General features: G+C 40.3%; 1 protein-coding gene across 4 annotated transcripts in view; it reads right to left on the bottom strand.

Annotated features, from left to right (window-relative positions):
• Window positions 1-14,207, bottom strand: part of POU2F1 (POU class 2 homeobox 1) — a 177,756-nt gene that overhangs the window by 4,127 nt on the left and 159,422 nt on the right. For 2 of the 4 annotated variants that reach the window (XM_061628019.1, XM_061628021.1), the window contains exons 8-15: window positions 11,745-11,839; window positions 10,684-10,860; window positions 7,006-7,147; window positions 5,776-5,921; window positions 5,276-5,455; window positions 4,717-4,822; window positions 1,720-2,071; window positions 1,193-1,281 (exon numbers count right to left, since the gene is read on the bottom strand). In XM_061628019.1, coding sequence (XP_061484003.1) covers window positions 1,193-1,281; window positions 1,720-2,071; window positions 4,717-4,822; window positions 5,276-5,455; window positions 5,776-5,921; window positions 7,006-7,147; window positions 10,684-10,860; window positions 11,745-11,839 — 1,287 coding nt within the window. Of the gene's footprint in view, window positions 1-258; window positions 327-1,192; window positions 1,282-1,719; window positions 2,072-4,716; window positions 4,823-5,275; window positions 5,456-5,775; window positions 5,922-7,005; window positions 7,148-10,683; window positions 10,861-11,744; window positions 11,840-14,207 lie in introns of all 4 variants that reach the window. The other 2 variants (XM_061628022.1, XM_061628020.1) reach the window with 2 other exon arrangements.

The following is a 14,207-nucleotide window of genomic DNA, read 5'->3' as shown; positions in this document are numbered from 1 at the left end:
CAGTGGAAAGTTCTACTAGATTTGAGTGACTGAGGATTAAGAACTGACACATTCATTTTCCATATAAAGAAATACATCATTGTCACCAGAGGAAAAAGCAGATGTTGTGAAGAGCCGTTGAAGCAGAGATGGAGAATAACAGGCCCAGGTTGAAATGCAGCTCTTCAGGCATCTCTGTCTGGCTCTCAGGACTCAATCCAGGCCACCACCACCCCCATCCTTAGGTCATGCCCCCACCTCCCAGGCCACAGCCCTCACCAGCTTTGCTCCACAGCCTTCTTGAGTGCTTTTGCCGGGCAGGAACTGTGGCCATGCCTCTTGCTTGCCTGGATGGAGAGATGCGGTATGCAAGTTTGTGTGTGTGTGTGTGTGTGTGTGTAGGTGTATGTATATATGTGCATGCTCACACACACACACACTTTGCATACACATTGCACAAAGGTAAAAATCACATCAATTGCTATGCTCATTTTTGCCTCTGACTCCACCTACCAGTGGCATGTGGCCCCCAGATAGTTCCTTATGAGGGAATGCGGCCCTCAGGTTGAAAATATCCCCACCACTGCATTACAAGTATTACAAATGTCCATACAGAAAAATATATCACGTTGGATTTTTAACTACAAGAATGCTTAAACCATTTGGTGGGGGTGTCTAAAGGGAACCAAAAACTGCTTTATAATAACTGCATATTATTCACTTTGAGCATCTGTGATGTGATAATTCATTCATGTAGTACTTGCACACTCTGAAGAATCATTTCATATTAAGAGCAGTTCCATTTGCCACCTGGCTTTTTTATTTGTCTTGTAAAGTCTAACCAGCAGCTAGTTTGTTTTTGTGGAGGAAAACATATACAAGCTAATGAAATTCTTGATTATGAATATTAATAAAAAGTATTACTGTACACCTATAAATATTTTTGTATTTATTCAGAGGATCTGAATAAAATGTGCACACTGCACTTCAACAGAAGGCATGGACCAAGACTGTGGATGAGGGGCAAGGGCACACATACATTGTCTTGCCCCCAACATCCTGGTGCATGTTGCATATTTACTTAGAAGAAAGCCTCTGTTCAGTGAAATATTTCCAAGTAAAGATGTTTAGGATTTGCTGCCTTTATCTCCTACTTTGAAAAAAAACACAACACAGATAGAACAGAGATGGAAGACTGCTGATGTCTACTGACCTTGAATAGTTGCCAGTGTACTGTTACTCATCAGAGCTGGACTGAGAGCACCGCCTAGTGTCCCTGGATTGAGACTGAGTAAGGCACCTCTGCAATCCCAAAACAGGAAAAACAAAAACCAAGTTGAAGACAGAATGATGGGTGGTTTTAGATGGAATTTAAGGGGCAAACGTGTAATGACCCTGTAATTCATTACAAAGACGGAGACAGGTCTTTTTCAGCAGCCTATGTAAATAAGTCTATTATTCACAGGCTACAGTTTTTACCATTGCACAAGCCACAATAAAATCTTTTTAAAAGTGCCAAGAACTATTTACCAGAGTTGTATTTAAACATTTTTACACATGAAAAGTGCTAGCATTCTCTGATTAGTGTTACTACTGAACAAAAAAAGAATTAAGATCTCTATTTTCAAACAGCACTTATTTTTTAGGTAAAGGAACTGAATGTGCCTGGCATTGATATCTAATGCCTGAAGGCTAGATAGTTAAATTCACCAACAAATTTTAAAAATGGAAGATACCTACCCAGCTGCAAACTGTGAGGATGCCATCAAGCCTGGATTTAGTCCTGCTGCTGCTGCCATGGCAGCAAGACTTGCATTTGCAGGCAACTGTGCAGCTCCTTGCAGCGCTGCTGCTGCTGCTGCTGCTGTTTGTAACCCAGAAGCAGTTACCATCACCTGGCTGGTCCCAATTGCTGAGGACATGGGGGTGGAGGCTGTCTGCGTTGTGCTGGTCTCACTGGCACTAGATGCCTCAGAAGTGGAAGCGGAGGCAGAAGGAGAGGGACTCAGAGAGGGTGATGTCACTGCTGAGGAAGCTGGGGGAGCTGTAGAAATCACAGTTGCTGTGTTGTTGGGGATAGTTTCTGTGGCGCCTGGAACGATAATTTCAATTAGATTAAAATATTTAATATGCCTGGAATAAACTTATTACTTACAAGACAGACAGAGCACAAGAGGAGCGGATACCATTCTGATGGAATGAAAGGGCAATGCACCAAAGTGGAAAGGTGGAAAAAAGGAGGAGTAATTAACTCAGTGGATCTCAGACTACAGTTAAAGCAGCCGGAAAGAGACAACATGTGAGGAGCCTTGCTACTAGATCAGACTTTGCTAACCTGGTATCCTCCAGACAGACAACTCCCATCAGCCCTAACCAGCATGGACAATGATTGGGGAGGATGGCAGCTGCAGTCTAAACCATCTGGAGAACACCAGGTTGAGGAAGGCTGTACTAGTTTAACTGTTTGTTCTAGCTTCCTGCTAGGAATGCTAAGGGCTACAATTTGAAACTCAGTCCTGATAAAAAGGAAATATATTGGCTGGTGACCCTTTTGCATTGGGATTAGATAAAAAACCTGGTCTGGACAGAATTACAGTCTCCCTAAAATATCAGGTTCATTGCGCATTGACTGGTTTTATAGGCAGAGATGGCAGCAGTGACAAGAAATGTGGTTATGGCTGAGCCACTAGGTACACCCTTTCCAAGGGCTTGAAAAGTGTTCAGAAATCCCAACTGGTACAGAATGCTTCAACCTAGTTACTAGCTAGAATTTACTCATTCATACAACAACATGTTAACTGTATTCAATCTACACAGGTTATCTGTTTCCAGGCTAAATTCAGCATGACATAAACAGACCTGGATATCTAAGAAACCATTTCATCTTGTATATACCAACCCATATACTATGCTCCACTCAAAGTGCCTAGAAGCAAGGGCTTTTCAATCAAAGCACCAATGTTATGCAATGCTCATCCCAGGGAGGCTTGCTTAGAGCCTACATTGACAATTTCTTAGAAACAGGCAAAGATCATTTTATTTTCCAAGACTTTTAACCTCTAAAGTTTATATTTGTGCTTCTTTTTTAAACTAAGCATTTTACCTATTTTATTGTTTTATTTGTAAGTTGTCCTGAAGGTTATATATTTTTAATTAAAAGGCTATATATTATTAAAATGAATAAATACAATAGCTTCTTTTTTTACTGTTTCTGCTACTTTTTGTCATATTTTGGCCTGTTTAACTGTTTTAAGTACTTACTATTAAAAGGATTTTTTTCAGATGCCACTTGTCCAATCATATTAAGGATATGAATAAGCATACTATTAGCCATGTTCCCAGCACATGGCCCACTAACACATCACATGCATTGTGGTACGAGAAGAATCTTACAAACAGCTGGACAGTCCCACTTTCAAAAGCAGACTCTTCCTAGCAATAAATTCAAACTACAGGAATACCCTGCTATATGGACCTTCACTTTAAGGACATTCGTGAGTATGGACATACTTACAGTAGCACCATTCTCATTTACGTATGCTCGCTTTGCAAGAATGGACACTTAACCTTTGGTTGTGGCCTGTTCTTTCGGTGCATGGTGCATGGTGGAAAGAGACGCAACCGCGAATCAGCTGGGAGGCGCGGCGGCGCAGCAGCAGAAGCTTTAGCGCAGGGCTTTGAGGCTCCGCGTGAAGGAGAGGTGGCACAGTGGCGGCATAAGTGAAAAAAGGTAGTGCTTCCTTTAAATACATTTTCGGTTTACGTACTCGCTTTGGACCCATTGCGTACGTTAATGCAGGGTATTCCTGTATACTTTCAAACGAGTTCTGTTTATTCGCATGTCACCTAACATGAAGGTAGATGGATGAAGCCTAAGCAATCGAGTTTGAATACGGTGCTTCTGAAGTTGGTTCTTTACTTTTCTATCAAAGCTACAACTTGGAGAAACCATAGATACAAGCCATGGATAAAAGTCTACATGGCAGTCTTACAAATAGCCACAGTGGAGATCCATGACATGCAATACTGAACACTGTTGCTGCTGCTATATTCATATGTTTATATTTATACATACAGTAATGCATGGCAGAGTCCAAACTAATACTTATTTTAGCTTGCTGTTTGCACCAGGTTTCTCTTTTCCCAGCAACAATTGCTTGTTATCCTCCTCACTGTATACATGTTAAAGTCTCCTGAGCTGTAACCATGTAAAAGACTATCATGCAATATTTGAAACAAAGTAGGTATGTTCTGAAACCCTGATCAGAAATTAAGCATTTTACCTATATCAGGTAGGTGGCAATATGGCATCCTGTCCAAGAAGGTGATGTCTGAAAACAACAGAGGAGACCTGCAGCAGCTGCCAAGTATTAGCCAAAGCATCTGACATCTACTTTTTGTAGTTGCATACACTATTAGGTGTAAATGAACACATCTATTCAAGAAAAAAGGCATTCCCTAGTCATTCAAAATCTTCCCATGATCCGAATATATTTTTACACATACCTAAATGACAGTTTTAACAGGATATCCAACTCCGTCTCAGTACTGTGAATAGAACCCAGAAGGCACTATTTACCTTGGATCCAAGTGCATTAAAACTTGGTGTCACTTAATAAACAACCCTGGATATAAGTAATGCAAATGATCCACTGAGTTAATAGGTCACTAAACTTTAGTCTTGGTAAGAATAGCAGTAAATACTTATTTGCTGATGCAGCTTGAATGGTCTCTTACCTGTGACTGCCAAACTAGTTACAGCTGCACTGGTTAGCGGGAGCACAGGGTTGACAGTCAGGGTTGTAGCTGCACTGCTTGTGACAAGGCTTGGCGTGGTTGCCACCTAGAGGTCAGAACAAAATAGCTGAACTTTTTAAAAAACATTTTTTCCTCCTCATCTACAAATATAGAAGGCAGCAAATACATGCTATTAAATAGCTTTGGATTTTCCTTTAGATGAAGTTTAGACTTATGTAAATGCCACTTGTAGCTAGGAAATAATTAACCTACATATAAAGCAAATATCCACATGAATTATCCAGCTTGATCAAGCGATAATTCACGAGTACTCAAATCTCTCTCTTGAGGGTGTCTTGTTTATCATGCACAATGGAAGAACAAGAAGCAATGTACCGAATGTGACCACGGATTATAAACTTCAAATTTTGCTCTCTTTTTTTGTAATTAAAAAAAGTTCAGTTTTTGAAATCTGCATTATGTAAAGCTCATTACCAAGAGAGTAAGAATGAGTAGAGTGAGAGTGAATCTGGCATAACTCAAGCTTTTTAATTCTTACCAATGAAGTTGGGCAAGGGTAAACTGCTTTGATGGGCGAGCTGCTGGTTCCACCACTACTAGGTGGGTTAATCCTTTTCTCCTTCTGGCGCCGGTTACAGAACCAAACGCGGATCACCTCTTTTTCCATGTTCAGCTGATCAGCTATCATGGTGATCTCTTCCGAGGTAGGCTTTTGGTTCTGAAATAAATAATTTAAAGAGAAGAGCACTGAGTGAATTCCATTACAGGGAAGCCACAACAATGCAGTGAGTAACTACATATGCTCCAGATGCATGTGAATCCCCATTTCACTGCATGGGAAATCCACCTGTTCTTCTTTTGCAAATTACATGGGCAGGATAAATAGAAGATGCTCAAGTGATTTATTCATAGTGTGTCAAGTAATACAGATTTTCTAATGTTCTTTGATCATTCTTATCCCATTTTATCATTTCATGCTATGCTGTTCTGTTACACAATAGCAGCTAGAGCAATACACTGTGCAGCAGACTGACTGACCTCCAGGAAACTCTTCTCTAAGGCCACACGTATGTTGGTCTCTATGCTGGTGCGTTTCTTCCTCCTGCGGTTCAAGCCTTCAATCCCCAGCCCTGGGGAATTTAGGGCACTTGGGCTGGAGAGAGCTGAATCAGATGAAAGGTTTTCTGAAAAAGGAGTCACAGTTATTAACCTCAGCAGAGGGGTGGCCAACCTGGGGTCCTCCAGATGTTGCTGGACTACTGCCCTTTCCTCACAGATCTTGCTGACACCAACCCTAACTGATTTCCAGCACCAGTTAAAAATGTATCTGTTCACCCAGGCCTTTGGTTAAATTGGTTGTAGGGCTTGCAGCCTCCCCCTGCTGGCCTCATTTATTGCTGCATGTGATGTGGAGTTATTTGATTTGCAATACTGAATTTAGTATAGATTGTGCATTTTATGTTTTAATTTAATTTCCTATATAAGGTGAATCACCTTGGGGAAGGCTCTATAGTCCTGAAAGATAGTATACAAATATATATAAATAAATCCAAAATTCTATGGTGAATTATTGAAAATCACCTCTCCTCCCCCTCCCCCCCTCACATGAGTGGATTTCATCCCATGTGAGTAGAAGCCCACTCATGGGATGTTCCCATTGTGAAGGGGGGGGGGAAGAGAGGTGATTTTCACCAATTCTCTCTTCCCTTTGCAGGCACTTGTGCCTCTGCACCCAATCTGCTCTAGAGAGTTGAGGGACCCTCCAGAACAGTATGGAATGTGGTGGTGGGGGCTACAGAGTGAATTAAAAAATCAATACCCCCTTCCACTTAAGTTCAAACTCAGTCCTCAAGAACTACAGGAAATAGAATTTGATCAGACCTAATTGCAAATGGCTACATTTAGGGCTATCTGTTAACTTTGGATATGTGCCAGCCAATATTTTTTGCTCAAGTATTTTTAAGCACTGCAGCCATAAGAATATAAAGTATCGAAGTAAGTTTATGATTATGAAGCTGAAAACACTGTATATATGATTGTTTTCACAACAGAGCCAGCATCGTACAACAACTCTTCTGAAAAACCTCTCAAGTAAGTAGTTATATATGCTTCCTCTCATATTCCTCTTGCATAATGGACTGAAAATATTGAAGATCTATGTTGCAAGTACTATAAAACCTAACCACACCACAAAGAGCATCTGAGTAAAGTTCTTACAGAAATTCAGAGATCATCTGTGATATCAGGAAAATCTGAGGATATTCTCACCTGCATCATTGAGCCATTTTTCCAGAAGTGGTTTTAACTTGCACATGTTCTTAAAGCTGAGGTTCAAGGCTTCAAAGCGAGAGATAGTAGTTTGACTGAAGTCATTTCCATAGAGTTTACCCATAGCGAGCCCAACATCACCCTGCATAATAGAAAGAAAACAAGTTGTTCTACAACTTTATAGGACAGCTGTAATGTGATAAATCTCATTGCAAAGCTATTGATGGATACAACCAAGACACACCCAGATTTATCCCACCTTGGTGAAAGACTTACTGCTACTGTCCAGCTGAATTAAATTTCCCTTATGAAGAATTTATTTCCAACACATACTTTAAAACTGATCTAAGGCAAACCACCTTGCAAAAGTGTTGGCAAAGAGGGAATAAAAATATTAGCTACAGACTAATGAATGCACCAGATTCTGCATCTTCAAAGGCCAATTACCTGATTAGCAGTGAAAGGTTTCTAAATTTTCAAGTTAGCATTGGAGCAAAGGATCTGTCCACTCTCTCTTTGGTGAGAGGAGACTTACTCATGTGTTACGTATAACAGATTCTGCCTCAGCCCAGAAGGCTGAATCAGGCTTCAGAGACTTCAGGTCCAACAATTAAGTGAAGTTAAATGCTTTCTTGAAACAGTTAAGTGATCTCAGTTGAATGAATAAGTGCCTCTGCAAGTAGTCACATGTAGAAGTATCAAGATCAGATACATAGACTCGTTTAAATCTAGTACAACTCATGACAGATTAAATTGATAAACAGCTACTGATATTTTACAACATTAACAACTGGTATAATAAAAACATATATTTTTCTTCATGTAGGTCAACCACCACCTTTGCATGCAACGAGGAAAGGATTATAATGACCATATCATTCAAACTACAAAGCACTTACTTTAGACATTTCTTTAAAACTGTAAAGCCTTTTTAGAAAAAAAATACTTGAAAATTGAAATGGAATAGGCAGTTAGTCTTCCATGTAAACTAGAATCTAGTAATTATTTCCAAAAGACCAACAATAAATCTGTAAGAGCCTAAAAATAACCTACTGTACCACTGACAAAGAATTCTCTTACACATATGTGCGCGCACACACACACACACATTATGAGAATTTAATCTTTATTACTTTGGCTTTCTAATTACTACCCTACATAATTAAGCAATCACTATCATTAAAAACTAATTATGTATATAATTTGTGCAATAGAACTGTTAAGTAAATACTGTGCTGTTTGGCACCCTAGTGGTGAAATGTTTTGTTGCAAAACAGAGAAGTACGAGGTGCCTCTTCAACTTGGATGAGAGATGGTGTTCCATCCACAACTGAATTTTTGCCCATCTCAGTTAAGGAAAGATTATGTTGTCACATAAGATACCAGCATACACATGTGGAAACGTTACAGAAGCATGGGTCATCTATACACGCTTGACAAAACGCCCTGCCTATTGACATCAGGCAGGCACCTTCGCTGTATTCCAGTTAGTGACCTCTTAAAACTTTTTTGTTTAGGCAAGCCTATCCAGACACATAGACGTTAATGTGTTTTAATCTTTTTAGTCTGTTGTTTTCATTGTTTTAAAAGGATTTTAACAGTTTTATTGATAATTTTAATGTCTTTTGGAAACTGCTCAGAATTTTTTACAATCAGGTGCTATATAAATTTTGTTATTAATTGGGAAAGTTATGATGATACTTTCCTGACATAACTTTTCTATCATAAATCCGAAGTGTTGTATCAGTACAGAGAAGGTCTAATTGTTGATCACCACCACCCTGTTCTCAGTAGGTGGGGGTACCTGAAGAAAGGCATCTCCAGCTGAGCTCAGAAATGAGTAGGTTTGTACAGAAGCAGGCAGTCTTTAAGAAAGCTTGTGAAGCCCTTTATTGCTTCAGCACTGCAATGAGCCTGGAAATGCATGAGGAACCAATGGAGCTCTCTTAGAACTGGTGAGATGTGACTGCACATAAATTGCACAGTAGTAGGCCATTTTGGTTACAACTCAGGCATGGATAAAATTGGTGAGGCTATCTGTGTTTAGGAGGGATCACAGCTGGTACACCAGCTTAAGCTGCTAAAAAGTACTTCATGCTACTGATATCACCTCTGCATCCAAAGTAAGGGCCAGGATTTACCACCCTCTGAAAATGTGAATATGAACCTGACCTACTTAGAAGTAGCCTCTCTAGGCTTTGATGGGGTTAGTATAAAAAAAGTGTTTTTTTTAGTACAACACACACATGGTGAAAGCCTGTACTTTGTTCTCAAATAGCTGGGGGGAAACGTATTTTCCCCAAGCCATACATGGAAAAGAGAAAAAAGTTTTTTTTATTAAATAAAATACTGCTCCTTTCCAATTGTTCTGAAACTACATAGAAAGGAGGATGGAGGAGAGTGTGTGCCAGGAAAAAAAGGGAAACAAACAGGAAGGAACCCTGATGGGATGGAGGAATGGGGCAGCTTACAGAGGCACTGGGGGGGGCACAGTTTATCTACCTGTGATGTAGAGGTAGCCTGTGAAACCCCATAGCATACATGCCATGGTGCAGAGCAACGGTTCAATGATACCACGTTCTGGAACTAACCCACCAGGTAGGAATGGAACCACTGAACTGTGGTGCCATTCACTCTCATGCCAGCCAGGCAGCATAGAAGGGTACTATAGCTGATGGTATCAAAAGCTGCTGAAATATCAAGAAGAATTAGCAGGGTCATACTTATGTTGATCTCCTTCTTTCAAGGGCCATCCATTTGGATGACTAAAGTGGTTTCTTTGCCAAATCCAGATAAAGCAGTGATATTCTAGAGAACCTAGAATTGTCCAGCCATTACCCATTCAAGCATCTTTACCAAAATGGCAATATGAAAAATCAGGTTCCCTGTTTGTCCCAAGCCTTCTCCCTCATCCAAGCCATCAGCAATGACCAGAAATATCTTTATTTAGTTTAGGATACATGTGTCAACTACATCTATTTCTGGATTAGGCAGATCTGATAATTATCACACATGCCTTAGTTACACTGATATTAGATTACTGTAACACACTATATGGGGTTGCCTTCCAAGGGGGTTTGGAAACTTCAGCTACTACAAAAAGCAGCTGAAAACGTTTCTACCAGTGTCAGTTTTCTGGAGTATGTTAGTCCAGTTTTGCATCAACTTTACAGGCTTCTGGGTATTCTCTTTAAAGCACTAAATGGCTTGTGACCAGGATCCTTAAAGGACCATCTTCTCCCATATGATCTTATCCCTCTGGAATCAGTGGGAAGGCTCTTTTGCATGTCCCACTGCCATCTGAAGTGGCAGAGATGTTGCTCAATGATACAGCTCATGGTTTGCATGCAAAAATCCCTTGTACCTTCAGGTCAAATAGAGAAAGATTCCTGTCTGAAACCTGGATAACTGCTCCTAGACAATGTCAACAATGCTGAACTGGAAGGACCAATGGTCTGGCCCAGTATAAAGCAGCTTCTACCTGTTCAACACTAGAGAGCTACGGCTATTGGGCGGTATAGAAATATAATAAATAAATATAATAAATAAATAAATAAATAAAAATGCATTGTACTTGGTAATGCATAAATCCTCCAGAGACATTAATACAAGCCTATATAAGAACTCACTACGAATTGATTTACCCCTTTAAGAGGGATCTTAAATCTTAATTTTTACCTGAGTGAATCCAAGTTTGATCCGTCTTTGTTTGAAAGTCTTGGCAAATTGCTCAAGCTCCTCAAGATCACTGGGCTCTTCCAAGCTAGGGGTATCAATTCGCTTTGGTGTTGACTGGCTCTGTGGAAGTGGCTGAATAGGGGTCGCTGCTATTGTGCGTGTTGGGGTTGCTGGCTGCTAAGAAATATTAGAAAGCAAAAAGCAAAATCAGATAATGTATGTAGAAATAAAGCATGGTTCTACTTAGTAAAAAAACAATGAAGCTACAACTCTCAAAAGCACATAGAAGTCCTAAAGGATACTATGGACACTTTGATTAAAGAACAAAATTACACTAAACAATAGTATAGGAATGTTGGTGTCTATTATTTCCTAGCATATTTACATTCATCTCTAAAATAAGTATTGCAATCTAGAGTATTCTCAACAGGAGTTTTTTCAACAGAGCAATTCCTTAAACAAACAAACAAACAAACAAACAAACAAACAAACAAACAAACAAACAAACAAACAAAAAGGAGATCCTGGAGTGGGAGGAGTAAAACCCCCAATCCCAAAATAGCTCCAAAGAGAGAGAGGGAGAGAGATTACGGCTTTTCAGCTACAAAATATTTTAGCAAGTGACAACGGAACAGAACACTGTGAGAACAGATGGACTTAGGACTAATTCAGCAGATATATCTAAGCACTCTAAATGTCTGAACAGTTGACTATTGAAAAGCACTGTGTTTGAGATGATTTGAAAAGCTTAAGTCTAATGGCTAATTTATACATGCAAATTATTCAGCAGTCACCATGTCTGTGTGAATACGCTATTCCTATTCTAACAGTAGCTAGACTTTTTATCATTGCTTTCTAGATGTGAATTAATACATTTTGTAATAATTTCTTGATAATATAAAATGTAATCTGAACATAAAGTACAAATGCAAAAGGTTTTAGAATATGTCAAGGACTTTATAGTCTAGAAGAATGAAATTGACAACTTTTGCCATGCACCATGACCTGAATTCTTCTATTTCTACCAAGTAAGAACAAGAAGCGTTAGAGAAAAGTCTGACCTGAGAGGTGAAAGTGATGCTTGGCTGAGACTGCAGGAGGTTGGCTTGGCTTTGCTGAGGTAGTTGCGTTAAAAGATTCTGCGCTTGCAGGAGACCTGAAAAAGAAAAGATGCTAATAAAGGCCCCCAGAAATGCTATTGATCAGAATAATTTACTGCAATATGGTTTCTTGTGGGCACAGACCATATATCTCCTTAGCATTTTACCTATAAAACTGCTGAAGGAAATCTATTTCAAGCACATCATTTCCCAAAATCCTGAACTGCAGCAGACGGTGAGATACTATGAGGGCTCTGGCAAATCACAATACTCTTGAAGCAGTTACTGGTGCAAAAATGGTATGACTAGGACATCCATCCAACTAGAAGTAAGTTCAAACACTTTTAAGAAGACAGAACTACGCATTGAGAGTGAAGGGCCCATGACAGCAATTCAGAAAGGTTGAAAGCACTATTGGGTAACACACATGTGCCAAAGACATTTGGAGAGAGGCACCATGTATACCTGTAGGCGTGTATATGCTAATGCAAGAAGCCTCCTGAGCCAAGATGGGCAAGCTGGAGTGCATGGTCTTGGATGAGACAATAGTTATACTGAGTATAACGGAAGCCTGGTAGAATGAAGACTACTAGTGGGACACTGTTATCTCTGGATACAAACTCTACAGGTGTAGAAGAGGTGCTCTGTACAAAGGGAACATGAGTCCAACAAGCGTGAAATCCCAAAAAGGGCAGATACCTCCACAGAGGTGGTGAAACCAGATCCCACGAGTAATTTAGTACTGAAGACATACTATCATCCCCCTGACCAAAATGGCCAGGGTGATCTTGAGATGGAGAATGATGTCACACAGGCATCCAAAAGAGGAAGTGGTTTAGGAATGGGAGACTTCAGCCACCCTCACACAGACTTAGTACAGTATATGTATTTTCTAGTCATAACAAATAAATACAATTTATATAAATACCCTCAATGACTGTGCCCTAGAACATTTGGTCATTGAACCAACCAGAGGGGCAACTACCCTAGACTTAATCCTAAGTGGCACCCAGGTGCAAGATACGTGAAACTGATTGGAAACAGTGACCATATGGTATCAAATTCAACATATATGTATTTATTTATTTTATTTATTATTTGATTTATATCCCGCCCTTCCTCCCAGCAGGATCCCAGGGCGGCAAACAAAAGCGCTAAAAACACATCAAAACATCTGGAAAACAGACCTTAAAATACACCAAAACAAAACAACTTTAAAAACATTTTTTTAAAAAAGCTTTAAAAAACATCTTTTAAAAAGGGTTAAGAATCATAGAATCATAGAGTTGGAAGGGGCCTTGTAGGCCATCGAGTCCAACCCCCTGCTCATAGCAGGAAATCCACAGCTAGAGCATCTCCCGCAGATAGCTGTCTAGCCTCTGCTTGAAGACATCCAGCGAAGGGGATCCCGCCACCTCCCTAGGCAGTCGGTTCCATTGCCGAACTGCCCTTACTGTCAAGAAGTTCCTTCTAATGTCCAATCTGAATCTACGCTCCTGCAACTTAAAACCATTAGACCTAGGTCCTACCCTCTGGGGCAGCGGAGAACAAATCTGTACCCTCCTCTATGTGACAGCCCTTCAGGTACTTAAAGAGTGCAATCATGTCACCCCTCAGCCTTCTCTTCACCAGACTGAACATGCCAAGTTCCTTCAACCTTTCCTCATAAGACTTGTTCTCCATACCGGCTATCATCCTCGTCGCCCTCTTCTGAACCCACTCTAACTTGTCTATATCTTTCTTAAAATGAGGCGCCCAGAACTGAACGCAGTATTCCAGATGAGGCCTGACTAATGCAGAATATAGTGGGACTATTACTTCCCTTGACCTGGAAACTATGGCTCTGTTTATGCAGCCCAAAACCACGTTTGCCTTTTTTGCCGCAGCATCACACTGCTGGGTCATGTTCAACTTGCGATCCACTACAATTCCAAGGTCCTTCTCACACGCACTACTGCTAAGCCGGGTATTTCCCATCCTGTACCCATGCATTTTGTTTTTGTGGCCTAAATGCAGAATCTTGCATTTGTCTTTATTGAAATTCATTTTATTAATTTCAGCCCAATTTTCTAGTCTATCCAGGTCCCTTTGGATTTTATTCCTGTCTTCCATTGTGTTAGCTATCCCTCCGAGTTTCGTATCATCCGCAAACTTCATAAGGCTTCCCTCCACCCCGTCATCTAAGTCATTGATAAAAATGTTGAAGAGTATCAGCCCCAGGACAGAAGCCTGTGGCACTCCACTTGAAACCTCCTTCCAGTCTGAAGCAGAGCCACCGACGACCACTCTTTGAGTACGGTTTTCCAACCAGTTGTGAATCCACCTGACAGTATTTCCATGTAGTCCGCATTTGACGAGTTTGCTAATCAAAAGGTCGTGGGGGACTTTGTCAAACGCTTTGCTGAAATCTAGATAGATGACATC

This window comes from Rhineura floridana, chromosome 5 (assembly GCF_030035675.1).
Source record: "Rhineura floridana isolate rRhiFlo1 chromosome 5, rRhiFlo1.hap2, whole genome shotgun sequence".
NCBI lineage: Eukaryota > Metazoa > Chordata > Lepidosauria > Squamata > Rhineuridae > Rhineura > Rhineura floridana.
This window is presented reverse-complemented; position numbering and strand designations above follow the sequence as displayed.